This window comes from Mobula birostris, chromosome 4 (genome assembly GCF_030028105.1).
Source record: "Mobula birostris isolate sMobBir1 chromosome 4, sMobBir1.hap1, whole genome shotgun sequence".
Lineage (NCBI taxonomy): Eukaryota > Metazoa > Chordata > Chondrichthyes > Myliobatiformes > Myliobatidae > Mobula > Mobula birostris.
The window spans coordinates 20,923,725-20,949,931 of record NC_092373.1 but is presented as its reverse complement, the minus strand read 5'-3'; the positions used below and the strand labels follow the sequence as shown (position 1 = coordinate 20,949,931).

The 26,207-nt window shown below is 42.9% G+C and overlaps 1 protein-coding gene across 1 annotated transcript in view; it reads left to right on the top strand.

Annotated features, from left to right (window-relative positions):
- LOC140196204 (glycogenin-1-like) overlaps positions 1–25,278 on the top strand; it is a 98,155-nt gene extending 72,877 nt beyond the window's left edge. Inside the window, exons 5-7 of the mRNA XM_072255001.1 lie at positions 17,108–17,234; positions 20,377–20,599; positions 24,392–25,278. Coding sequence (XP_072111102.1) covers positions 17,108–17,234; positions 20,377–20,599; positions 24,392–24,565 — 524 coding nt within the window. The 3' untranslated portion in view covers positions 24,566–25,278. The remainder of the gene's footprint in view (positions 1–17,107; positions 17,235–20,376; positions 20,600–24,391) is intronic.
- The last annotated feature ends 929 nt before the right edge of the window (positions 25,279–26,207 follow it).

Genomic DNA, 26,207 nt, shown 5'->3' with positions numbered 1-26,207 from the left:
CTCCGACCAGCCTCCCGAGAACCATCCTCTGCTGAGCGCTTTGACCCCGCCCCGGCCGCCAAGCAACAAGCAAAGCTGAGGACTCGGGGCCTTCTCCGGAGATTCTGGATCACACAGTAGCAGCAGCAGCGAAGCAGGCATTTCAGAAGTTTCTCCAGATTTTCCTCTGTGCTCTCACGTGCGTCTCCATCAAATCAGGATTGTGCACGGTACCCTACTTGACAGATTACAGATATCATTCACCGGAGTGGCCGCTGCACGCTGCATCATGCCGCCATCTTCTCCTCCTCCTCCTCCTCCTCCTCCTCCTCGAAGTGGATGGGCTACAGCAGCAGAAAACCATGAACATACACTCAGTGGCCACTTTATAGATACAGGAGTTACCTAAAACAGTGGCCATTGAATGTAAATGGCAGCAAACTTCCAAAGGACTCTTGTTGTTTTGGAGGTATACTGTCAGTGGCAAGGTCAGCAGTTATTGTTCATCTGAAAATGCTGAAGTACTGTACGTCTGGTGAATGTACCCCCACATTGCTGCTTAATACAGAGTTACAGGATTTGCAACCAGTGACGGTAAACAACTAGTGATTATATTCCAAGTTGGGATGGTGTGTGTGCCCTGGAGGGGAGCTTGCATGCTCTTCAATATTTTCTTTTAAGATGGAATGGTCATTCAGCTCATCAAGTCAGTGCCAGCCCTCAGAACATTCCTATTAGCTCCATGCCCCACCACATAATTCCCTGCAAACAATTCTCTCTGATGTGCCTGACCTTATCTGTTGGCATGTAAATCCCTGGAAGTGGAGAAGGTTAAGTTTAAATGAAATTGACTGAGATGCAATGTCCCGGTAGGCATTCTTCTGCAAGATACCACCAGAGCGTGGCGACTCGTTGCGAGCTGATCCCTGCAGATCTAACTTTACTTCTACCATTGCAGCCGACAGGAACGTCAGACTGATGGCGGTGCCACAGTCAGAGGAGGGTTTAAATTTCTGGGCCAAAGCTCACGCCTGTCCAAAGCACTCATTGGTTCCCAGTTGATTGAAGGCTCCCTTGCTTCAGGCAATCCAGGCAAATCATGTCTACTGCATTCTCTAAAGTTCAGTGATTTGTTTGCGATAGATTTATAGTGTCAGCTTGTGTCAATCCAGGACTCTCGCTTGAGGTCGAATGCAGAAATAATAATTCATAAATCAACCGGAGGATAGAGTTATTAAATAAGGACAACATGATCAGCCTGGTTGTTTTACCAAAGGCAGGCAATGGGAAACTTTAATGCAGCAGCTAACTTGAATTGCTATGTTAACAGTAAACTGATAACAGATTAGGCTCTGCTTATTATTTTCACTCCATTGGTTCGAGTAATTGTTTGGTATTTGCAGTTTGCTGCTGCCTTACCTTCAAAACTGACAATGGCCCAGAAATTCACTTGGGTAGCCCTGTTTACTTCAGTCCACCATGATGGATTTGGGCTCAGGATGAAATGCAGAAGCAACCATTACTTCCTGTCACTCTAGGAGTCCAGCCTGTCTCTTTGGATTTCTGTGCTCAGATTGCGTCAAATTGTGTCATTCCCATAAAATGCTCCTTTTGGAAAATATAGACTGCACCTTTCATTTTATGATATTTATTTATTGAGATAAAATGTGTAGTAGGAACTTCCAGCCCTTTACGCTGCCCAACAGCCCCTGATTTAACCTAATCACTGTACATCTTAGGAATGTGGGGGGGAAACCAGACTACCTGGAGGAAACCCACGTGGTCACGGGGAGAACGTACAAACTCCTTACAGGCAGTAGCAGGAATTGAACCCAGCTGCTGGTGTTGTAAAGCATTGTGTTAACTACTATGCTACCACTTCTTCCCCTCTGCCATCAGATTTCTGAAGGGCCCACAAACCCATGAACACTACTTCACACTTTTGCTCACTTGTTGCACTACTTTTTTTGATATATTTATTAATATATTTCTTACTGTAACTTGTAATACTTTTTTATACATATTGCACTATTCTGCTGCTGCAAAACAACAGATTTCATGATGTGTCAATGTTAATGAACCTGATTCTGATTCACCCAGCTACTTCTTTAAAAACTCAAGTTGATGCACGTTTAGCACACTGAAAGAGAAATTTTGTTCAGTTTCTCCTGCTCAGAAAGTCGAGCGTCTGAAAGGACTCGTAGAAATACAAACATTCCTGTCTTCCCACCACAAGAAAGATCCGCTCTAGGTTACTTTGAGTTTCTTGATATAATATCTTGAAAATATCAGGAGGAAGGTGTGAGCACTTTGTCACCTTGACTGAGTGTGTGCTTGCACTGCTGCAAAAGGAAAAGAATTTTGGAAATGGAACTGCACATGCTTCCGGTTGTTCCCACTTTCCTTCCAGTCGATAGAGGAATTATCACGTGTGGCTATTGCAATTCTGAGAGGGCAGCAGCACCCCTGCATGCAGCAAACTCTAGAAACAACGAAGTTCAAAGTAACTTTATTATCAAAGTACATATGTATATGTCACCATATACTATCTTGAGATTCATTTTTACAGGCATTCACGGTAGAATAGGGAAATATAATAGAATCAATGCAAAACTACATGCAATCAAAGACTGACGAACAAGCAAAGTGTAAAAGAAGACAACTGTGTAAATAAAAGTAAATAAATAAATGAAAAAATAATGCTAGAACGTGATTTGTAGAGTCTATGGGTTGAGTTGAAAGTGAATCCATAGGCTGTGGAATCTGTTCAGTGTTCCATGCTGATCCACACTGGTTCAGGAGCCTGATGGTTGAGAGTAATAACTGTTCCTGAACCTGATGGTTTTGGACCTAAGGCTCCTGTACATCCATCCTGATGGCAGCAGCAAGAAGAGAGCATGGCCTGGATGGTGGGGTTCCTTGATGGTGGATGCTGTTTCCTTGGTGCTGTGCTCCTTGTAGATGTGCTTAATGGTGGGGAGGGCTTTGCCTGTGATGGACTGGGCTGTGTCGACAAATCTCGGGAGTGGCAAGAGTACAACAGCCTAAACCACGGCTAGTAAAGGTAATAGTTAAATTGAAGTGTTGGAATTAAGATAGCCGCAATTACGTAAGTGATTGAAACTAAAGTGTGCAATTTTTTATCCCTGTGAGCTAACTCAGTAGTTACGAGGCATACAGATTTGTGCCTGAAGAAACAGCGAACATTTTGGTTTTAATATCTACTTCCTTCATGGAGGACTGGATTATTTTTCTGAAACAGGTTTGTTTCAAAGTAACAATTTGATTAATATTCAAGAGAAGCTTTTCAGTGTGTCTCGGTACGTGTAACAATAATAAACCAATTTCAGTTCCTTCTGTGAAGCAACCTCCTTTAACCTCTCCAAAGGCCACAGAATGAATGTAAATAGCTGTCTGATCAGCTGAGCGATCATGATCCCAATGTGCAGTAGGGCAAGGGGCAGAGCAATGTCAAATGTTCCTGGTCAACATCCATCCCTTGTTTCTGCCTGTGGGATCATGTTGTCAAGGAAACAATAGTGATCAATCAGTTGGAACAAATAAGTGAAGATGCTGGAAATCCAGAACTAAAGCAGAAAAGGACAGAAACACTCAGCATATCAGGCAGCATCCGTGGAGAGAGAGACACTGAATATTTCGGATTGAACTCGTACCTGAAGAGTTTTGAATTGCAGAAAGAGGGGGTAGTGGAGGGTATGGTGGGAGGAGAATATCTGTGATTGGATGTGAAAAACGACATGGTAACAATGACTTCAAACAAAGGAGCAAATTGAAACTGAAATGTCACTTTGCAGAGAGGAGGGGAAAGGCTGGTTACCTAAATAGTTGAATTCAGTATCCACTGTAGAGATGGAAGAGCTGGCTTTGGATGTTATTGGAATATTATAAGGGGCCAAAGATCAGAGGATTGGTGGGCGGGGGGTGTTGGTGGAGAATTAATATGACAGAAGGTCAATGTTACTCTTGGGGGACTGAACTGTTCATAGACATCCAGTCTATCTGTTTTAAGAAGACTGTATCTCAGGCAAATATGATGAGTGGCTATACATTAATTTGCTCTGAAATGCCCTGAAAATTTGAAAGGCATTGTAATAAGTGAAATAAATATGTTTCTTTTTAACTTCTCTCTCCATCTATCCCTCTATCACCCCCTATCCCTAGACTTTCAGTAACAACCTTGAGATTTGTCTGCTTACAGGCAGCCATAAAGCAGGAAACCTGAAAGAACCCAATTTAAAACAAAACAAAGACTAACCTCCAATGTGCAGAGAAAGTGAGGGGAAAAAAACACAAATCATGCAGACAATAGAAGCGAGCAACTGCATTCCGAACCAATAGACTCCTCAGATCCGAATCCCTGGAGCTGCCCAGAGTAGGCCCAAGCCTTAGTATCAGTTTATCATACTGGCGGGACAAATCGCTGCAAAACTTGCAGACATGGAGCACAGCAGCCTGGGGCAGTCTCATAGCCTCAGCGCCACAGAGAAAGAAGTGAACATCTCGGGAGAGTAAGAGAAATCACCCCAACTCCCGCCTCCAATTCCGACACCATGCCTTTCTAGGTCATGTGGACCAGCATTTTAAATTGTCCAAACAGTGGATTGTCCCTCACAATAGGACCCAGGCCCTCTGATATTATACTTTCTACCCATTACCTCTAAGCAGATTTTCCATTTACAAGGGTTTGGAGCTGATTATCTGCCACAAACCAAAGTACAAGATCAATCTCCACCAGCATAACTCCTCTCGGCAGGTCAGATTCTACCTTGACCTGTCTGAGGGGATCTTGTCTGATTGCAATTGATAGAACTAATGAAAATGCCAATTAGATTATAAATTATCAAATCACTAGTTCCACAGTTGCTACAGTGTTTCTCTTTGCAGCTGAAAACTCATAGGCATTTGTTAAAAAAAAATTTGATCCATTGTACTAATCCTATTTCCTCGAGTACTCATTATTACTTGTCTGAGGTACTTACCTACCTTTAGCCATTGTTTTGGTTTCCATCATTCCTTTCCAGTTTCAAATCATCTGTGAGTTCAACCCAGAAAAGTGAAGTGATTCACTTTGGAAAGTTAAATTTGAAGGGAGAATACAGAGTTAATGGCAAGATTTTTAACAGTGTTGAGGAACACAGGGATCTTGGGGCTCATGTCCATAGGTTACTCAAAGCTGCCGCACAAGGTGATAAGGTTGTTAAGAAGGTGTGTGTTGTGTTGGCCTTCGTTAGTCAGGGGATTGAGTTCAGGAACATGTTGCAGCTCAGTAAAACTCTGTTTAAACGATGTTTGGAATACTGTGTTCAGTTCTGGTTGCCTCATTAGAGCAAGGATTTGGAAGCTTTAGAGAGGGTGCAGAGGAGATTTACTAGGATGCTGCCTGGATTAGAGAGCATGTCTCATCAGTAAAGTTTGAGCAGACTAGGGCTTTGCTCTTTGGAGCGAAGGATGATGAGATGTGACTTAACAGTAGTAAGGATGTGGTCCACAAGTTTCAACGGGAGATAGAAAATGTTTGCCAAAAGGGCAGTGTTACAATAGTCATGGTAGATTTCAATATGCAGATAAATTGGGAAAATCAGGTTGGTGCCAAATTCCAAGAGGAGAATTTCTAGAAATCCTACGAAATGGCTTTTTTAGAACAGCTTGGGGTGGAGTCCATGAGGAGATCAGCAATTCTGGACTGAGGGTTGTGCAATAAATTGGAATTGATGAAAGAGCTTAAGATAAAAGAACCCTTAGGGAAAGGTGATCATAATAGAAGCAGAGAAAACCTACAGCACTGTACAGGCCCTTCAGTCCACAATGCTGTACCAAACATGTACTTACTTTAGAAATTACCTAGGGTTACCCATAGCCCTCTATTTTTCTAAGCTCCATGTACCTATCCTATGTCTCTTAAAAGACCCTTTTGTTTTCGCCTCCACCACCGTCGCCAACAGACTATTCCACACACTCACCACTCTCTGTGTTTAGAAAAATATTATTAAAAAAAAATCTTACCCCAAACATCTTCTCTGTACCTACTTTCAAGCACCTTAAACCTGTGCCCTCTTGTGTTAGCCATTTCAGACCTGGGAAAAGCCTCTGACTATCTACACGATCAATACCTCTCATCATCTCATACACCTCTATCAGGTCACCTTTCATCCTCTGTCGCTCCGAGGAGAAAAGGCCGAGTTCACTCAACCTATGCCGGCTGGTGGCACAATGGCATTAGCACTGGACTCCGGAGCGAAGGTTCCCGAGTTCGAATCCAAGTTGGGCCACCCCCCTGAGCACACTTTCCATCCGTGCTGGGTTGAATGTCGAGCTAGCCACTCGGCCTCATAAAAAAAAAAAAAAGGGTTGAATCAGGAATGTTCGTATCGTGACCCGGTCAATCCAAAAGGAGACCAATCCTGACACCACGCGCCAGACAAGAATGGCTGGCTGACTGGTGCGACACGCTAAAAAAAATTTTTTTTTGATTTTGGAAACTCAACCTATTCTCATAAAGCATGCTGCCTAATCCTGACAACATCCTTGTACATCTGCTCTGCACCCGTTCTATGGTTTCCACATCCTTCCTGTAGTGAGGTGACCAGAACTGAGCACAGTACTCCAAGTGGGGTCTGACCAAATATGATCAAATTCACTGTGAAGTTTGAGAAGGAGAAGCTAAAGTCAGATGTATCAGTATTACAGTGGAGTAAAGAGAATGACAGAGGCATGAAAGAGGATTTGGCCAGAATTGATTGGAAAAGAACACAGGCAGGGATGACAGCAGGGCAGCAATGGTTGCAATTTCTGGAAGCAATTTGGAAGGCATAGGAGACAGTGATCATAATATGATTGAGCTGTGAAATTTGAGAAAGAGAAGCCGAAATCCGATGTGTCGGTATTTCAGTGGAGTAAAGGAAATTACAGTGGCATGAGAGAGTAACTGGCCAAAGTTGACTGGAAAGGGACACTGGCAGGAAAGTACTCGGGAAGCTGAATAGTCTAAGGGTAGATAAATCTCCCGGACCAGATGAAATTCACCCTGGTGTTCTGAAGGAAGTAGCTATGGAGACTGCGGAGGCATTAGCGACGATCTTTCCAAAGTTGATAGATGCTGGTGTAGTCGCGCTGATACACTACGAGTGAAAACAACACACTGACTCGAGCAGGGTCGGGTTGAACCGTTTACTGTTTGAATCAGCGCACGCTTGAGTACCCGCTCCCAGCAACCCCCGCCCTTTGCGGAGTGGAAGCGACGTCGCCCTCCGGGCCGAGGTCTGCCCCGCACTCAGAGTCCTCTGGGTTGCCGCTGGCTGCGGGCTCGTCGGCAACTGCTGGAGCCAGTTCGCTTGCTGCGTGGGCAAGCCGCCACACTGGCATGGTTCTGGAGGACTGGAAGATTGCAAATTTCACTCCACTATTTAAGAAGGGGACAAGGAAGCAAAAAGGAAATTATAGACCTGTTAGCTTGACATCGGTGGTTGGGAAGTTATTGGAGTCGATTGTCAAGGACGAAGTTACGGAGAACCTGGAGGCACATGACAAGATAGGCAAGACTCAGCATGGTTTCCTTCAAGGAAAATCCTGCCTGACAAACCTATTGCAATTTTTTGAGGAAATTACCAGTAGGCTAGACAAGGGAGATGCAGTGGATGTTGTATATTTGGATTTTCAGAAGGCCTTTGACAAGGTGCCACATATGAGGCTGCTTAACAGCCCATGGAATTATGGGAAAGTTACATACGTGGATAGAGCATTGGCTGATTGGCAGGAAACAGAAAGTGGGAATAAAGGGATCCCATTCTGGTTGGCTGCTGGTTACCAGTGGGTTTCCACAGGGGCCCGTGTTGGGGCCACTTCTTTTTACATTGTACATCAACGATTTGGATTATGGAATAGATGGCTTTGTGGCTAAGTTTGCTGATGATACAAAGATAGGTGGAGGGGCCAGTAATGCTGAGGAAACGGAGTCTGCAGAGGGACTTGGATAGGTTGGGAGAATGGGCAAAGAAGTGGCAAATGAAATACAATGTTGGAAAGTGTATGGTTATGCATTTTGGTAGAAGAAATAAATGGGCAGGCTATTATTTAAATGGAGAGAGAACTTCTGCTCCTTTGTCTTATGGTCTTATGATGTAAACATCCCAACAAGGAATAAGTATTCTAAGGGCAAGATGACACAACCATGGCTGACAGAGGAAGTCAAAGCCAACATAAAAGCCAAATGGAGGGCATATAATAGAGCAAAAATTGGTGGGAAGTTTTTAAATACCAACAGAAGGCAACTAAAAATGTTATTAAGAAGGTAAAGATGGAACACAAAAGCCAATAATATTAAAGAGGATACAAAAAAATTCTTCAGATACTTAAAGTGTAAAAGAGAGACGAGTGTGGATATTGGACCGCTGGAAAAAGATGCTGGAGAGGTAGTAGTGGTGGCTAAGGAAATGGCGGGGGAAAAAAATAAGTACTTTGCATCAGTCCTCACTGTGGAAGACACGAGCAAAATGGTAGAAGTTCCAGGCGTCAGGGTTCATGAAGTATGTGAAGTTAGAGAGAAAGTTCTTGGGAAATAAGAAGGTCTGAGAAAGTCATCAGGACCAGATGGTGTACACCCCAGAGTTCTGAACGAGGTAGCTGAAGAAATGTGGAGGCATTAGTAATGATCGTTAAAAATTCTGGAGTGGTTCCGGAAGTCTAGAAAATTGCAAATGTCACTCCACTCTTCAAGAAGGGAGAGAGGCAAAAGAAAGGAAATCATTGACCAGTTAGTCTGACCTCAGTGGTTGGGAAGATGTATGAGTCGATTATTAAGGATGAGGTCTCAGGGTATTTGGGGGCACATGATAAAATAGGCTGTAGTCAGCATGGTTTCCTTGAGGGAAGCTCTTACCTAACCAGTGCAGGTCGATGGGAGTAGGCATTTTAAATAGTTTGGCATTGACTATATGGGCTGAAGGGCCTGTATCGTGCTGTACTTTTCTATGACTCTATAAAAAGGAATGATGCGGTGCTTCTGAATTCATGGACCATTCAAAAATCTGATATGGGAGTGGAAGAAACTGTACCTAAAACATTTGTGCGTGGGTCTTCAGGAAAGTACTTCCTCCCCACTACAGTATGAGAAAAGATATTGTTCCAGATTGTGAGGATCCTTAATGATGGATGCCACTGCCTTGAGGCACCACCATTTGAAGCTGCCTTGATGGTGAGGAGGCTAGTGCCCATGATGGAGCTGGCTAAGTCTACAACCCTCTTCAGCCTCTTTTGAACTTGTGCAGTGGAGCGTCCAGATCAGGCAGTGTTACAACCAGTCAGATTGCTGACGGTGCAACTAGAAATTTGCTTGAGTCTTTGGTGACATACCAAATCTTCTCAGACTCCTAATGAAGTATAGCCCCTGGCATGCCTTCTGTAGGATTGCATCGATATGTTTAGCCCAGGGTAGATATTCTGAGATGTTGGCACCCAGAAACCTGAAACTGCTCCCCCTTTCCATTGTTGACTCCTCAGTGCAGACTGATGTGTGCTCTCCTGGCTTCTTCCTGAAGCCCACAACCAATTCCTTGGTCTTGCTGACAATGAGTACAAGGTTGTTGTTGTGACACTACTCGACCAGCTGATCTATCTCCCTCACGTATACCTCCTCATTTTGGTGATAGGGTGGCAGGGTAGAGATAAGTCTCTACCATAGGAGGTGTAGGGCGCTCCTTCCCTCTGCTAGCCTGCAGGTCAACCTTGGGCAAGGTGTAGTACCTGCTTGGCCCCACCACCCTCACCCCCGCAGATCAGGGTCGCTTGAAGCCATGGGAGCAGCTAGTGGATGGTCATATGAGCAGCTGGTGCATATGGTTACGCTACCACTGACACCAGGCAGACAGTGTCTGAAGAATATTGATAATGGCTGGGGTCACCTGTCTTGTAAAAACACAGTCCAGAAGAAGGAAATGGTAAACCATTTGTGTAGAAGAATTTGACGAGAACAATCATGCCCACGTCACACCACACAGCAGTAATGATCATGATGGTCAACGGTAAATGTATAGATGCCGTTTGCACTGTTGTTAACCACATGGTCATGAGTGTAGAGCAGCGGGCAAAGCACACATCCTTGACATGCACCTGTGTTGATTATCACGGAGGAGGAGATGTTATCACCAATCTACTGATATACTTCTCCATCTCATGTTTGTCATGTTTTTTTTTAAACTGCTTTGAGATCCCATCAAAATTACCTGGTTTCCCAGCGGCTGGGTTTCAGAGTTTGGACAGCGATTGTACTCTTGTCTCTGTGTTGGAAGCTTTGTGTTCAAAATTAAGCCCCAGAGAGTGCAGCATGTGCAGATTGTTGAGACAGAATTTTACGCCTGAGCGTTGGTGCTTGGAACTGTTCCCTCATCAGTTGGTGCAAAGAGAGATTCTGAATACTTCAACATGGAGGCAGATGGATGTTTGGTAAACAAGGGGGTGAAATCGGAATGGGAAATTTGGAATTGAAGATACAGTCAGGTTGGCCAGGATTTTATTAAATACCTGAGCAGCCTGTGAGCTGAAGAGAAGGAAATGAGATTATCAGGTAATTGGCACGTTGCTGTTCATGGGCTCTTGCTGTGTGGAAATTGCTGAATTTCCTGCAGTACTGAACCAGAAGACTTTCATCGTTGTTAAGTAATATCCTGGAGTCTGAGAGTTCCCGTAAAAACACAAAGGTATCTCTCTTTCTACCATAGGGAAGCTCTGCCTTTGATTATTTTGATTGTCTTGGTATGAGGTCTTGAGAACCAGTAAGCAGAGATGTGTTCTTGTTTACACCCACTAAGTGGGCGATTACAGTGGTACAAATGAAAATCGATTTCAGAAAGTGAGAATGAGTCACATAAATCTTTAAAAAATTGTGATTGAGCAAGAATGACTATCACTCTCCTTTTGACTTCCGCTTTTAGATCTACAGATTTCCACTGCTGATAAGTTTGTTCAGTTCCGGTAGCCCTCCATACCACTGTCATCCATGTGCTTATCCAAATTTCACTTAAGTGTTGCATTCGAACCCGTATCCACCACGTCCACTGGCAGCTCGTTCCATCTCACACCACCTTCTGAGTGAAGAAGCCTCTCCTCAGCTTCCCCTGTAATGATTTAATCTTTCTCCCTTAACCAATGACTTCTGGCTCAAGTTCCACCCAACCAGTGGAAAAAGCCTACTTGCTACTACCTTTTCTATCGCTCCCATAATTTTGTATACTTCATTCAAATCTCCCCTCAGTCTTCTACGTTCCAGGGAATGCAGTCCTAATCTACTCAACCTTTCCCTATAACTCGGGTCCTTAAGTCCCAGCAACATCTTCGTAAATTTTCTCTACACTCTTTCAATCTTATTGATGTCTTTCCTAGAGACAGGTGACTAGAACTACACACAGTAATCCAAACCATCAGCACTGTATCAAAACATAAGTGGAATGCCAGATAAGTCATCAGGCACCAACTGGGTACCTGGTTTGGACAAAATCAACACATACCCAGACCGTAAACATCGCAATTCCATCCTCATGAACTGTCAAAGTTCAAAACTTCCCTACTTTAGCATAAAACATGTTAATCAGGAGTGTGGGTGCTAAGGTTAGAACATTGTGGGCAATGCTTTCATAATTCTACTTGTGTCGTTAGTTGCGTGGCAGTCAAAAGTTGGCTCACCTGTCTGCTTTACTGAATATTGGGAAATAATTGGAAACTGCTGAACGGTTTTGGTGGTTTGATCAATTTTGCTCAAATCTGTTCCATCAAACACTGAGACTTCTTGTATAAATTCTATGCAACACTATTACCAGAAGGCAAAAGCAGGTCTTTAAACACATACAGTCAGTGGCCACTTTATTAAGCACACTTATACACCTTGTTAATGCAAATATCTAATCAGCCAATTGTGACAGCAACTCAATGCATAAAAGCTTACAGACACAATCAAGAGATTTAGTTGCTGTTCAGACCAAACATTAGAATGGAGAAGAAATGTGATTTGTGACTTTGAATGTGGAATGATTGTCGGTGCCATTCAGGGAGGTTTGAGAATCTCCAGGGATTTTCACGCACAACAGTCTTGAGAGTTTACAGAGAATGGTGCGATAGTAGCAGTTCTGTAGATAGAAATGGCTTGTTAATGAGAGGTCAGAGGAGGAATGGACAGACTGGCTCAAGCTGACAGGAAGGTGACAGTAACTCAAATAACTACGTGTTACAACAGTGGAGTGCAGAAGAGCATCTCCAAATGCACAACACATCGAACCTTGAAGTGGATGGGCTACAGCAAAAGAAGACAAATGAGTTCCACTCCTGTACCTAATAAAGTGGCCACTGAGTGTGGACAATACAGCACTCGAACAGGCCCTTCAGCCCATAATGTCTGTGCTGACTATGATGCCAAATGAAACTAATCTCACCTGCCTGCACATGGTGTGAATCCCTCTACTCCCTGCATGTTCATGTCTAAATAGCTCTCATCTACTTCCACCACTCTTTCACGTGATGTTAATGTGGATGTGAGAGAGAGGAAACTGTTGAGTGCTAAAAGGGGAAAAGGGGCTGATGGGAGAAGTCTAAGCAACTCAAAGGGTTGAATAGCCTCCGTCTGTATCTTGAGGAAGTCCAAGAACCAAGAAAGGTTCTGGCAACTCCCTCCGGTTCATGTAAGTCTCTTGTCATATACACCAGGGCACAAAGAAGTTCCTTGTTTGACTGAAGCTCACAGAGTAGACAGTGTACCTGATTATAAATACAAATACAACAATTTATGCAATACACGAGGAAATCTGCAGCTGCTGGAATTTCGAGCAACACACATAAAAGTTGCTGGTGAACGCAGCAGGCCAGGCAGCATCTATAGGAAGAGGTACGTCGACGTTTCGGGCCGAGACCCTTCGTCAGGACTAACTGAAAGAAGAGCTAGTAAGGGATGCAATAGTGAGTTTAAGACAACAGAATGATGCAAATATTATGGTGAGTAGAATGGGATTCACATTTATTATCACTGACACTTGTCATGAAATGTGTTGTTCTGCGACAGCAGTACATTGCAAGACAAAAATTAGTATAATAGTTAACAAAATAAGTAATGGAAAAGAGGAATAGTAAGGCAGTGTTCATGGCTCATTCAGCAATCTGATGGCAGAGGGGAAGAAGCTGTTCCTAGACATTGAATGTGGGTTTTCAGGTTCCTGTACCTCCTCCCTGATGGTAGTAATGAGATGAGGGGTATCCTAGGTGATGGAGGTCCTTAATGAGGGATGACACCTTGAGGCATTGCCTTTTGCTGATATCCTCCGCTGTGTAGGGTTGTACTCTGGAATGGAAGTACAATACAGCAGAATGGAGCAAGGATTCCAGTGCAGTTTGAGGTAATACAAAAGGGAAATGCTGAACTGACAATTTAGGTGGCAGGGTGGAGATATGCCTCTACTGAAGGAGGTGTAAGGCGCTCCTTCCCGCCACCCACCTGAAGGTCACCCTTGGGCAAGATGTAGCACCTTGATCAAGGTCAGGTGAAGTCATGGGAGCAGATGATGATGGATGGTTGTCTGACCGGCTGGTGCATGTCACAAGTCTTGGTTATGCAACCACTGTCGCAAGGCAGAAATCCCTGAAGAGTATTGATAATGGCTGGGGTCACCTGTCTTGTAAAGACACTGCCCAGAAGAAGGCAGTGGCAAACCACTTCTGCAGAAAAATTTGTCAAAGAACAATCTTTGTCATGAGGACCATGTTCACCTCGGTCATACAACACAGCACATAATGATTTTGACGATGAAGTAACAATAACAGAAGAACCAAAAGTTGCTAAGTTAAAGAGTCTATGAATGTTGTTGCACCACTGGGAAGGTAATTGGTTCAGAAATCTGACAGCAATGTGGAAAAAAACTGTTCTTCTGTGATCTTCTAGCTTTTAATCTTTTAAGTTTCCGGTTGGCAAGCATCTTTGACGATATTATTGGCCTTCTTGAGGCCATACCCCATCAAGGTGGACTGGATGGAAGGAAGTGATGAGCTGGGCAGTGTTTACCACTCTGCAGGCTCCCCTGTGCTGGCTGACCTATGTTGGTTCCAGTAGACCAGTGACTCAGTTTTGAAGTCCTCATCCCAGGTTTTAGATTCCTCTGTAGGCTTGCTGTCCGAGGTCACTACAATGTGTAGTTCCAGTCTCTTCCTTCTCCCTGACTTTAATTCCATTGTCAACAGCAGGACTTTAAGAATCTCCCTGAAACGTTCTCCCTTGACCAAGCTGTTGGTCCTACCATCACCATGTGGCTTAGTGCTAATTATCTGCTATTGGCCTTGAGCTCTTGTACTGGGAACACACAGACCTGCGTAAGGGGAAGAAGGTGTGGATCAGGTTGCAGTTACCCATCCAGCCCAGCAGCTACCACCTACCCTATATGTGGTTCTTGCATTAGCCTCATTATCCATTCAGAGGCCACTCTACCCATACCTTGTGGTTTGAGCTTGAAAAACTACCTGAGAAGAAGAATCAATAATGCTAACCATGCTGTGAATGCAAGTTGCTAATTAGATTTGTATGTTGCAAATGTTAGCCAATTCTGACCTCTTTCTCTGAACATAGGATGTCTTTTTTTCTCCTTGTTGCAATACTTCTGAAATTTAGGTGTTGTCGCTCTGATAGAATACCTAATGCTGAGTGGGATTGACTTGGCTTTTGTTCTAGGCAGGTGAGCGGAAATTTGACCTGCACACTGGCCCATAAAATGTTTGTGAACGGATGTGGAACTTGATATTGCCTGTTGAAATATTAATGCAGAGGATCAGGATATCCGCGGGCAGAATTAAATCAATGAATTCTCTTGCAGTTGTAGTGTGTTAAAATTGAAGTTTTGCTTTGATTTTTCCAGAATGATGTTGATCCTGTACATCAGCTCTGGCCAACTTAAATTGAAAGTTATTGTCTACAATTGATCTTGTGGCATCTGGAATAGATAAAAACAATCCATATGAGTGTACTGCCTAAACCCATTCTTGGAGTTTCACATGGAGTTAATGCCATCATTATTCACATAACACCTGTTACCACCTGAACCAACATAAGCTAAAATAATGACTGCTGTGAAAATGTCCCAAAGGGGTGTCATCTTGGTTAATTGCTTCAAGAAGTGATATTCTGCTAGATTCGTGCCCACAGCCAAAAGAAATTGTGGAGAGTTGCGTACGCAGCCCAGTCCATCATGCAAACCAATTCTGTCTTGCCCTTCTCCTGTTGACTCCACCTATATATCAGACTAACTCAGAAAGCAGCTAATGTAAGGACCCTTTCCACCCCCTGGTCCTTCTCTCTTCCACCCTGCCCCTATAGGCAGAAGATACAAAAGACTGTGAGCTCAAACAACCAGACTCAAGGACAGCTTCTATCCAACTTTTATCAGACGCTTAAATGGACCCCTGTACGCTAAAGAACCAGTAGTGATTTTGGTGACTTAACTGCGAGGAGGTAGACATCACCACCTTGCATGTGACAGTCAGTACTTCCAGCTACCTGCAGGTCAGTAGTGAGGCACTAATGATTGCCACACCTAAATTTCAGAAGTATTAAGTTCAAACTTCAAAATAAGTTTTTATTATCATAGTACGTTTATGTCACCTTATACAATACCGAGATTCATTTTCTTGTGAGTATATTCAATAAATCGATAATAGAATAATAACCATAATAGAATCATGAAAGACTGCACCAGTTTGTGCATTCAGCCAGCGTGCAAAAGACAACAAGCTGTGTAAATACAAAAAGAAAGCAAGAATAATAATAAATAAATATCGAGAACATAAAATAAGTCCCTGATGGTGAGCCCATAGATGGGAGAACATTTCAGTGTCGGGACAAGTGAAGTTATGCCCTTTGGCTGAGGGGTAATAACTGTTCCTGAACCTGGTGGTGTGAGTCCTGAGGCTCCTGTACCTTCTTCCTGATGGCAGCAGAGAGAAGAGAGCATGACCTGGGTGGTGGGGGCCCCGATGACTTGCTGCAACAACACTCGGTGTAATTCCCCTATGTTTTCAATACTTTCTGGTCTCAGTGCCCCTCATCTTAGTAGCTTCCTCTAAACTTGTATTCCTCCCTCAGTCCACAGTTGCATGCTCCTCCAATTCTGATCCTGATCACTAACTCCCAATTTTAATCAGTCAACCCTTGGCAGCCATGGCTAGACTCAAAGCTTTCCCTGAAATTCTGTTTCTCTCGTCCCCAAGCTTTTTCTGTTGCAAAGATCATCTTTAATCATCTGCTTCCTTTCCACAACACTTGGTGCTTCTTATATCTAGATATTTATCGGTTTCCATCCTAAATAGGAAAGCTTTAGAGCAGGGGTTCCCAACCTTTTCATGCCGTGGACCAATACCATTAAACAAAGGGTCAGTAGACTCCAGGTTGGGAACTCCTGCTTTAGAGGGTTATGTATCAAAATCAAGTTCAAGTTGTTCAAGTTTAATTATCATCCGACCATACGTGAATGCCCGTGAAAGCAGCCAAGCGAAACAGCATTACTCCAGGGCAGGGGTTCCCAACCTGGGCACCACGGACTCCTCAGTTAATAGTAGGGGTCCATGGCATTAAAAAAAAAGTTGGGATCTCCTGTTCCAGGGCCAAAATGCAAAGCATAGTACCAACAGTCACTTCCAGCACAAGGTAGATATAGTAAATGGGAGTAACTGAGGCAGACATGGGCAAATTGGGCCAAATTTCCTGTTTCCATGCTGTTTCACTCCATGAGTCTGCTTAATATTTTCAATTGTGCTGCTCTGGTCTATGCTTAATGTTCTAATTGTCTGTGCTTCATCCCCCAAATGTAGTGAAATCCTGAGACATGCTTTGATTAACTGTCTGATCCTGACACTCCAAATTTGATGAAATCCTGAAAATCGCAGATGGCCAAAATGCTGGGAGTGGTAGAAGTGAACTGAAGGGCCCATTTCTGTTCTGTACAATTCGGTGACCAATTCACCATCTCCCTTATGGCATAAACAATTGAACCCAGGTTTTGGTCTATGAAGCACGTTGGAACATTTAATTCATTACAGGGAATAGGTAGATAAAATGGTTTGCCATTTTGAAGTTTGCTTTCTTTCACTTTAGGTGGGGACCAGGGTTTACTGAACAGTTTCTTCAGCAGCTGGGCCACAGCTGATATCAATAAACACCTTCCCTTCATTTACAACTTGAGCAGTGTCGCAATATATTCCTACCTTCCTGCTTTCAAACAGTAAGTACATCTATGATGCTTTCTTATGTTCCATGTTGTAACCATGTCGTTCATACCCCAAATGCAGTGAAATCCTGAGACTTATTTTGATTAACTGTATGATCTTGACGTCCCAAATTTGATGAAATCCTGAAAATTTGATTCAGAATAAACTCTTAAAAATAAATGTCAATTTTATTAATTGAAGTTAATTCAAATAATTGAATTCTGTCGCGCCCTGTTATCTATTGATGAGGTCCACATTCCATTTATTGAATTAACTTTAACTAATAGAAAAAGTAGTTTCACGAAACTACTTCTTCGGCTTCTTTTAAATATACTTCTACTACTAATCAATGTGCAACTGGAGCCAGTAATTTTCATTTTGATAATGTGTTTTTGGTCCAACTGAGCGATCTGGCGCTTTTGCAGTTTTTGAGGGAATCTGGCGTGGTTGAGAGCAAAGTTGAGGATGGAGTATACGACGTGATGGTGCAGCGTGAACCCATGATTGGATCCATTACTCGCCAGTCTCACCAATCTCATTCATTAAAGCATTGATCAAGATTGAAATTAATGAGGATGAGAGGAGAAGGCGAGCAGTGTTCAGCGCCATCTGCCTGTATTTGACTGGTCTCTCTCTCCCTCTCACTCATTGTTGCTGGAGCAAGGTGCAGGAGGCTTGGGTCTTGGGCAAAATTTGATTAGCATGGTTTGTGGATTGGACTCATATTTTGAGGACTTTGTGGTTCGTGTTATATATGTCTCTGGTTACTCTTTTTTTAAATTGCTATTTTGATCAGTTTTGATTGGGGTGGACTGGCTCTGTGAACAATCAACACAGCACTAAGTTAAACTGAACAGCGCTGGACATTGGTGGACTGTTTCAGAGACTCTGCAGTTTGATGTTTAATATTCTGTGTGTTATTCACTCGTTGCCACTTGCACAATTTGTTTGTTTTTGCACGTTGGGTGTTTGATGTTTTCGTTTGAATATGTTTCATGGTGTTTCTTTGCTTTGTGGCTGTCTGAGGGAAGACATCTCAGGACTGTATACTGCATATGTACTTTGATAATAAATCTACTTTGAATCTTTGAACCTTCTTCAAAAAGTCCCTGACTTTCATTCATCCTTTCCTAGAAGCACGCTATTGCTGACTCACGCTGCAGAACGATCTAATGGTTTTTTATCTAGTTCCATTTAGAGATTGGATGAAATTCTTTGTTTGTTAGTGTTCTGTTAATTTAGTGCCTTTCCCAATCTCTGTACAACCAGTTATATACTGTGTTGGTTATAATTGTGTTTGTTGTTCAGACAAACATAACATGCTGGTGCATCTAGTTAGAGCTCTAGTTACCTCTAGTTGGGTATCATCTGTGAAGTTTGTAGCAACGTTATTTGTTACTAAGCTGAAATTATTAATGTAGCATGAATATTATTCATTGTCCCATCAATAACCTTACTGAAACACCACTTCCTACTAAATAACATGACACTTTATACTTTTCCTTTGCTTTCTACTTTTTATCCAATTTATCTTCCTATACCACATGTCCTAATCATTATCATGGACTACCTTCTGGAAATCCAGAACTATAAAATCCCTGACTTGGTTGAAGGATAAGTTTTGGCCAGGAATCTGGAGGAGAATTCCTGAGGCCTTCTTCAGAATTGTACCGTGGAATCGTTGAACACAGAACATTACAGCACAGTACAGGCTCTTTAGCCCACAATGTTGTGATGATCCTTTAAACCTAAGATCAATCTAATCCTTCCATCCAATATAGCCGTCCATTTTTCTGTCATCCATGTGTCTCTCTAGGCAGCGTGTTCCATACATCCGCCACTCTGTGTTTATATTAAAAAACAAATTTGTCATCCCCCTACAGTTTCCTCCAGTCATCTTAACATGTTGCCTCCTTATGCTATTCATTTCCACACTGGGAAAATGTCTCTGGCCGTCCACTCAATCTGTGCCTCTTGTACATCCCTATAAAGTCACCTCCCCTCATCTTCCTTCGCTCCAAAGAGAAAGGCCCTAGCTTGCTCAACCTATCCTCTTGAGACATATTCTCTAATCCATCCAATATGCTGGTAAATCTCTGTGCCCTCCCCAAAGCTTCCACATCCTTCCTATAAGAAGGGGACCAGAACTGAACATAGTACTCCAAGTGTTGTCTAACCAGTGTTTTATGGAGATGCTTCATGACCTTGCAGCCCTTGAACTCAATTCCCTGACTAATGAAGGCCAACACACCATACTCATCCTTAACAACCCTATCAACTTTGAGAGGTCTTTGAACATGGACCCTCTGTTTCTCCACATTAAGAATCCTACCATTAACCATCTTATTCTGCTTTCAAACTTGTCCTTCCAAAGTGAATCACTTCACACCTTTTTGGGTTGATTGCCATCTGCCACTTCTCTGTATCCTAACAAAGTCTTCTACCTCCTCCAATTTAAGTCTGTTGGCGAGAACAAGCAGGGTCTTGGTTTATCATCTTGCTCACCTAGCACTTGGCACCAGCTTGTTGAGCACCATGCTCAGTATGCTTGAATTGGGCCGAAGGGCCTTTTTAATGTGTTGTTTGACTGTGATTCTGACAATGCACCTCCTCCCTCGAACTGGCCTTAGTCTTGTGTTCAAGCTACTAGGATGCAGATTGAACCCAGAACCTGTGGCATTTTCTGCAAGTTCCTGGTAAGGTACTGTACCAGTTGAAGTATTTACCATTAAAGTAATTTAGGAACATCCCTGAAGGATTCAAATTATCGGTTGGAATTCTGAGTTAAAAGTCATTAATGTTCCATCTAAGATGCATCTTCCACAAACGTCGTGGCTGGAGGATTACAGCTCCAAAAATCCACCGTTAAAAGGTATCCAGAGTTTGGCCAGTATGAAGACATACCCATTATCAAAGACAGGCAGTGTTTTTAATAGATATTTGTAGTGCTTCTGAGCTATGTTTAAAGTTGGCATAAACCCCATATGAATGAAATGCCTCTGATTCAGCAGTTTCTAAAGAGCCAGCAAAGTTGAGCAATTTGCAGTGCAGATCAAATTAAGATTTTATCCCTGAAGAAATGGTTGAATTTCATAGTCTGACTTTTTTAAATTATTGACTAGAAATTAGCATTAATGTTTTGCATTAAATGTGCAGATACGGTGCTGATGCCAAGGTGGTCCATTTCCTTGGTAACATCAAACCCTGGAACTACTCCTACAACTCAAAGACTAAATGTGTGACAGGTGATGTTCATGTCGGTTCATCAGTTGTCCACACTGAATTCATCAGAATGTGGTGGGACATCTTGACAACATCTATTCAACCAATGCTTACACAGTACAGCATCTCGAAGAACATCAGTCCTGACAAACAAGAGGTAGGCTGCAAATATAAATGTAGAATTAAGCATGCTGGCATACTAGTGGGATGTTTTAACAATCTGGAGATCAACTAACATGTGGACAAGTGGTTAAAATGACTTAACCCAGGGCTTCCCAACCTGGGCTCCACGGACCCCTCAGTTAATGGTAGGGGACCATGGCATAAAAAAGGTTGGGAACCCCTAATTTAACCCTATTTAACAACTTACGTGGTAGATGTTCTTTTAAACTCAAGAGATTCCGCAGGTACTGGAAATCCAGTGACATGCACAAAATGCTGGAGGAACTCAGCAGGTCAGGCAGCATCTATGGAGAGGAATAAAGACTCAACTTCTCAGGCCGAGACCCTTCATCGGGACTGATGAAGAGTCTTGGCCCGAAACATCAGCTCTTTATTCCTCTCCATAGACACTGCCTGAACTGTTGCGATTTTCTTTTATGTTGCTCTCCAATAAATTAACTGAGTGTACATTTAAAAAGCTGTTATCCTAGCTGAATGAATCCATACTAAAAAGTGAACAGTAATTACACAGCGAGGGATCAGTTAGCAGTCAGCTTTACTAATTATTAGCTTCTGAATTGTACAATTGATGGCTTAGGACCTAGTTCTCACTTTGTTAAATGTCAAACATAAACCACACATCCATTTTCTGCCTGGTTCTTGATCTCCGGTATGTGTTGTAAGATGTGAATGAACAGTGATACAAAATGAAACACTGTACTCATGGCTCACTCGAACCTGCTTGTCCCAGCAACTTGCTTAATATAGCAATCTGCTAAGGTGACCTATAGACTGACCCTCAGGATCCATCACTCTCCACCTACCAGCTTCTCATCATTGCCAATGCCTTCTCAGAGTCCTAAAGACACACAGTGAAGAAATGGGCCCTTCTGCACCGAATTCCAATCTACACTGGTCCCATGTCCCGGCCATACTCTGCACTTTACTGTGCCTTGGTGAGTTAAGTGCTTATCCGGATGCTTCTTGCGTGTTAGCTGCCTCCTGGCAATCTGTTCCAAGTTGCAGCTACCCTTTGGGTGAAAAGCTTCTTCTTCAGATCTCCTCAAAGCCTCTTGCTCTTCTCCTTTAAACTGGTGCCCGCTGATAGACTTGTGCCATGGGTAAAGATCCCTTACTATATCCTCTATTTCATAGAACATGGAATAGTACAGCACAGTACAGGCCCTTCGGCCCACAATGTTGTGCCGACCCTCAAACCCTGCCTCCTATATAACCCCCCCCACCTTAAATTCCTCCATATACCTGTCTAGTAGTCTCTTAAACTTCACTAGTGTATCTGCCTCCACCACTGACTCAGGCAGTGCATTCCACACACCAACCACTCTCTGAGTAAAAAACCTTCCTCTAGTATCTCCCTTGATCTTTCCACCCCTTACCTTAAAGCTATGTCCTCTTGTATTGAGCAGTGGTGCCCTGGGGAAGAGACACTGGCTATCCATTCTATATATTCCTCTTATTATCTTGTACACCTCTATCATGTCTCCTCTCATCCTCCTTCTCTCCAAAGAGTAAAGCCCTAGCTTCCTTAATCTCTGAACATAATGCATACCCTCTAATCCAGGCAGCATCCTGGTAAATCTCCTCTGTACCCTTTCCAATGCTTCCACATCCTTCCTATAGGGAGGCGACCAGAACTGGACACAGTACTCCAAGTGTGGCCTAACCAAAGTTTTATAGAGCTGCATCATTACATCACGACTCTTAAACTCTATCCCTCGACTTATGAAAGCTAACACCCCATAAGCTTTCTTAACTACCCTATCCACCTGTGAGGCAATGTTCAGGGAACTGTGGACATGTACCCCGAGATCCCTCTGCTCCTCCACACTACCAAGTATCCTGCCATTTACTTTGTACTCTGCCTTGGAGGGCTTGAAATAAGGTGACCACTAGCTTAGAATTTGAGGGTATGGGTGGCTTTATTTGTGAATCCCTGTTTGTTATTTGTAGGCACAGGGGAGGCCAGAATGACTTCCTTCCAACCTGCTGCTGGAACATTTGGGTCCCAGAGCTTCTCTACCCCACTCCCTGCACCCCATTGCAACCCAGTCTAGACCCCAGTGAGTGGTGACAGTACTCTGCTCTCTCCATGCGGGAGGTATTGTATGGAGTCGTTTGGACTGGTTCACTGCCAATCCAACTAAGACCATAAGGCACTGGAGCACATTTAGGTTATTCAAGTCTGATCGGTCATTCGATCATGGCACATCCAGTGCCCTGTCAACCTTATCAAGAATCTATTAACCTCTGCCTTAAGTACACTCAATGACTAATCAAGAACCTATCAACATCTGCTTTAAATACTGTATACTCAATGACCTGGCCTCCACAGCCACCCGTTCCACAGATTCACCAGCCTCTGGCTAAAGAAATTCCTCCTCATCTCCACTGCAAATTGAGATGCCTCTATTCCAAGGTAGTGCCTTCTAGTTCTAGGTTGCCACACATTAGGAAATACCCACTCCACATCCACTCTATCTAGGCCTTTCAACATTAGATAGGTTTGAATGAGATCCCCCATCATTTTAAGTTCCAGCACGTACAGGCCCAGTACCATCAAACACTCCACAAATGACAAGCCTTTCAATCCCAGAATCATTTTTGTGAACCTCCTTTGAACCCTCTCCCGTGTCGGCATGGATTTTCTTAGATAAGGGGGCCACTCCAAGTGAGGTCTCACCTGTACCTTATAAAGCCTCAGGATTACATTGGTTTTGTATTCTAGTCCTCGTGAATGAACGCTAACATTGCATTTGCCTTCATCTCCACCAACTCGATCTGCAAGTTAACCTTGAGGAAATCCTGCACGAGGACTCCCAAGTCCCTTGCACCTCAGATTTTTGAATTTTCTCCCCATTTATGAAATAGTCTACCCTTTTATTTCTTCTAACCAAGTGTATTACCATGCACTTCCCGACACTGGATTCCATCTCCCACTTCTTTGTCCATTCTCTGAATCTGTCTGTCCTATTGTAGCCTTCCTGCGTCCTCTACACTACTTTCCCTTCCACCTATCTTCATATCATTCGCAAAATTAGCCACAGAAACATCAGTTCCATCATCCAAACCATTGACATACCACATAAAAAGAACTTAACGTAAAACCTCAACCCTCTGATCATTGTACTTCACCATTGTGCAGGACCTCTGTAGAGTATTGACCCCTAAGCATCATCCCTCTCACCTTAGACTCTGTATGTTGGTTTTATAATCTGAGGTGTCAGTCCTGCAGAAGCTGGTTGAGGTGAGGAGCCATTGTTGTTTGCAGTAAACTGATATGCAACTTCCCACATTGACTCTTTTTCTCTGTCTTTACAATTATGCCTGGCCATCTTTCAGCAGTCATGCCTGGTCTATTCACTGGCTTTCACTTGTGGCTTGCCATTCTGTAGGAAGGTATGCTAATCTTCACAGGTCCCTGTCCCTGTTATGATACTCATTCAGCTTTGGTTTGCTTAACTAAGTGTAATGGATTAGTTTCTGGGGAAATTTTTGCTACCTTGGATAGTAAAGGCTGTCCATTTTAATGGCCTGATGTGTGCATGGATGATCATTTTGTGTTTTTCGTTTACAACTTAATTGTTTTTGGTGCTAAGTTTATTTCCAATCAGAGATAGACTGAGCATAAGTTAACCGATACCTCTCAATGTTGTATAATGCGAATTTGGAAAGGGGTGTTAGTTAGACATTTAAAGCAGTCACAATTGTTCCAAAGAATTTTCAAGATGTTGGTGTTGTACAATTAATATCTTCCTTTAACCCACAGGAGGAAAAATTGACTGAAGCTATCTCCCACCTTTCTGTCAGCCCACCCGCTCCACCGGCCGCAATGATTTCCTCAGAAGAGCGCCGGAAAAACTGGGAACAGGGTCAAGCTGATTTCATGGGAGTAGATTCCTTCCAGAACATCCAGAAGAAGCTGGATACGTACTTGAATTAAAGGCTGCTCTTTGAACACCTGCTGTGGCTGACCAGTAAGAACTGAATACAGAAGGTCTTTAGCATCTAGGCTGGAGTTCAGTGCATGGTTGGTTTGTACTTGGCCTGCTAGTGACATGGTTTGAGATGGGTGTCTTCATCTGGTTGTCACCTCAAGGCTGCACTCTGCAGTAAGAACGTGACAAAGCCTGAAGAGATCGAATTTTAAATTCCTGAAGCAAATCGCCTCCCAGTGTTAAATCCTGAGCACATCACCACACTGCCTCCTGCTGAAATCCTCCTCCAGAACAATACTGCTGTTTGCTTAACTTAGTAAGTCACACTTAACTAAACTCCTGCACAATTACAGATGCTGGACTTTACAGTGCTGTCAGTATTTTATAGGTGTTTAAATTAGCTGCAACACTGCATGATGGAATATAATTATGCCCCTTCCCAAGGAAATACTGTGCCCCGCGTCCAAAGGACAAAACTAGTTTTATCTTTGAGTCTTAATGGTATAAAGAAACCTAGAGCTGAGAATTCCGTGCACAGTACATTGCCAGTATCTTGCAAAATTTACAAGGAACTGATCACTCCCAACCACCTTTGACATTGTTGTGACTAAACTACTGACCATCAATTTTTAAGTGTATCATAGCACTTTAACCACAAAATAAATTTATTGGTTTGAGATTGTTGCAATTTTTTTCCAATAAAAGTATTTTCCCACTTGCTTTGATTCTCTTGGATACCATTTGAACTTAGAACAGTTTATCAACTGCTATTTTAAAAGTATTAAAGAATGGATGTAAAAAAAGTAGGACATTATATACAGGCCTTCATCACCTAATTGTCCCGAGGACTTAACTGTAGAGCCGGGATTCCCGACCGTCTTGGGAACCCCTACTCTATAGGTGGACAAGATGGTAGGAGGCAGAGATCAAGTGGGTAGCCAGAGACTTTTTACCAGGGTGGAAATTGTTAATACAGGGGAAATAATTTAAAGGTGATTGAAGGATCATACAGGCAGGTGTCAGAGTTAAGTTTTTCTTTCTTACATAGAGTGATAGGTCCATGGAACATATTGCTGGTGGTGATGGTAGAGGTAGATATGTTAGGGGTTTCTGAGAAAATCAAGGAGAGCTCTGTAGGAGGAAAGGTTAGATTGATCTTAGCGTAAGTTGAAAGGTCAGTACAACACAATGGGCCAAAAAGCCTGTTATACTGTTCTACACTTTAACCAAAGAATTACTTTTTTTGGGCAAAGATTGTATTCATTATAAGGTTCAAATATAGAGCAAGATAGGCAGTGTAAGTTCACGTAGTAAGAATGCAACCCCTTTTATTTGCTGTGATAAACATTGTTTGGAACACCTTTCTTTGAAATTTTGACACAGGATGTCTACTGGCATGGGAAGATGGAAGCCTCAGTTTAACACATGTGGAAGGTGCCAGATCTGACAAAGTGGTACTCAGTGCCACAGTAGAGCATCAACCCAGATTTTGCGATTGAGTCTCTAATTTAGGGCTTCAACTCTCAACTTTCTATTCAAACTGGAGACACGAGACTGAATACTGGTACACGGTGTTTGTTACAATAGTGAATAAATGAGGTTATGCAGAGAATTGATTGTACTTAGCCACACAGTCAGGTGTAAGGC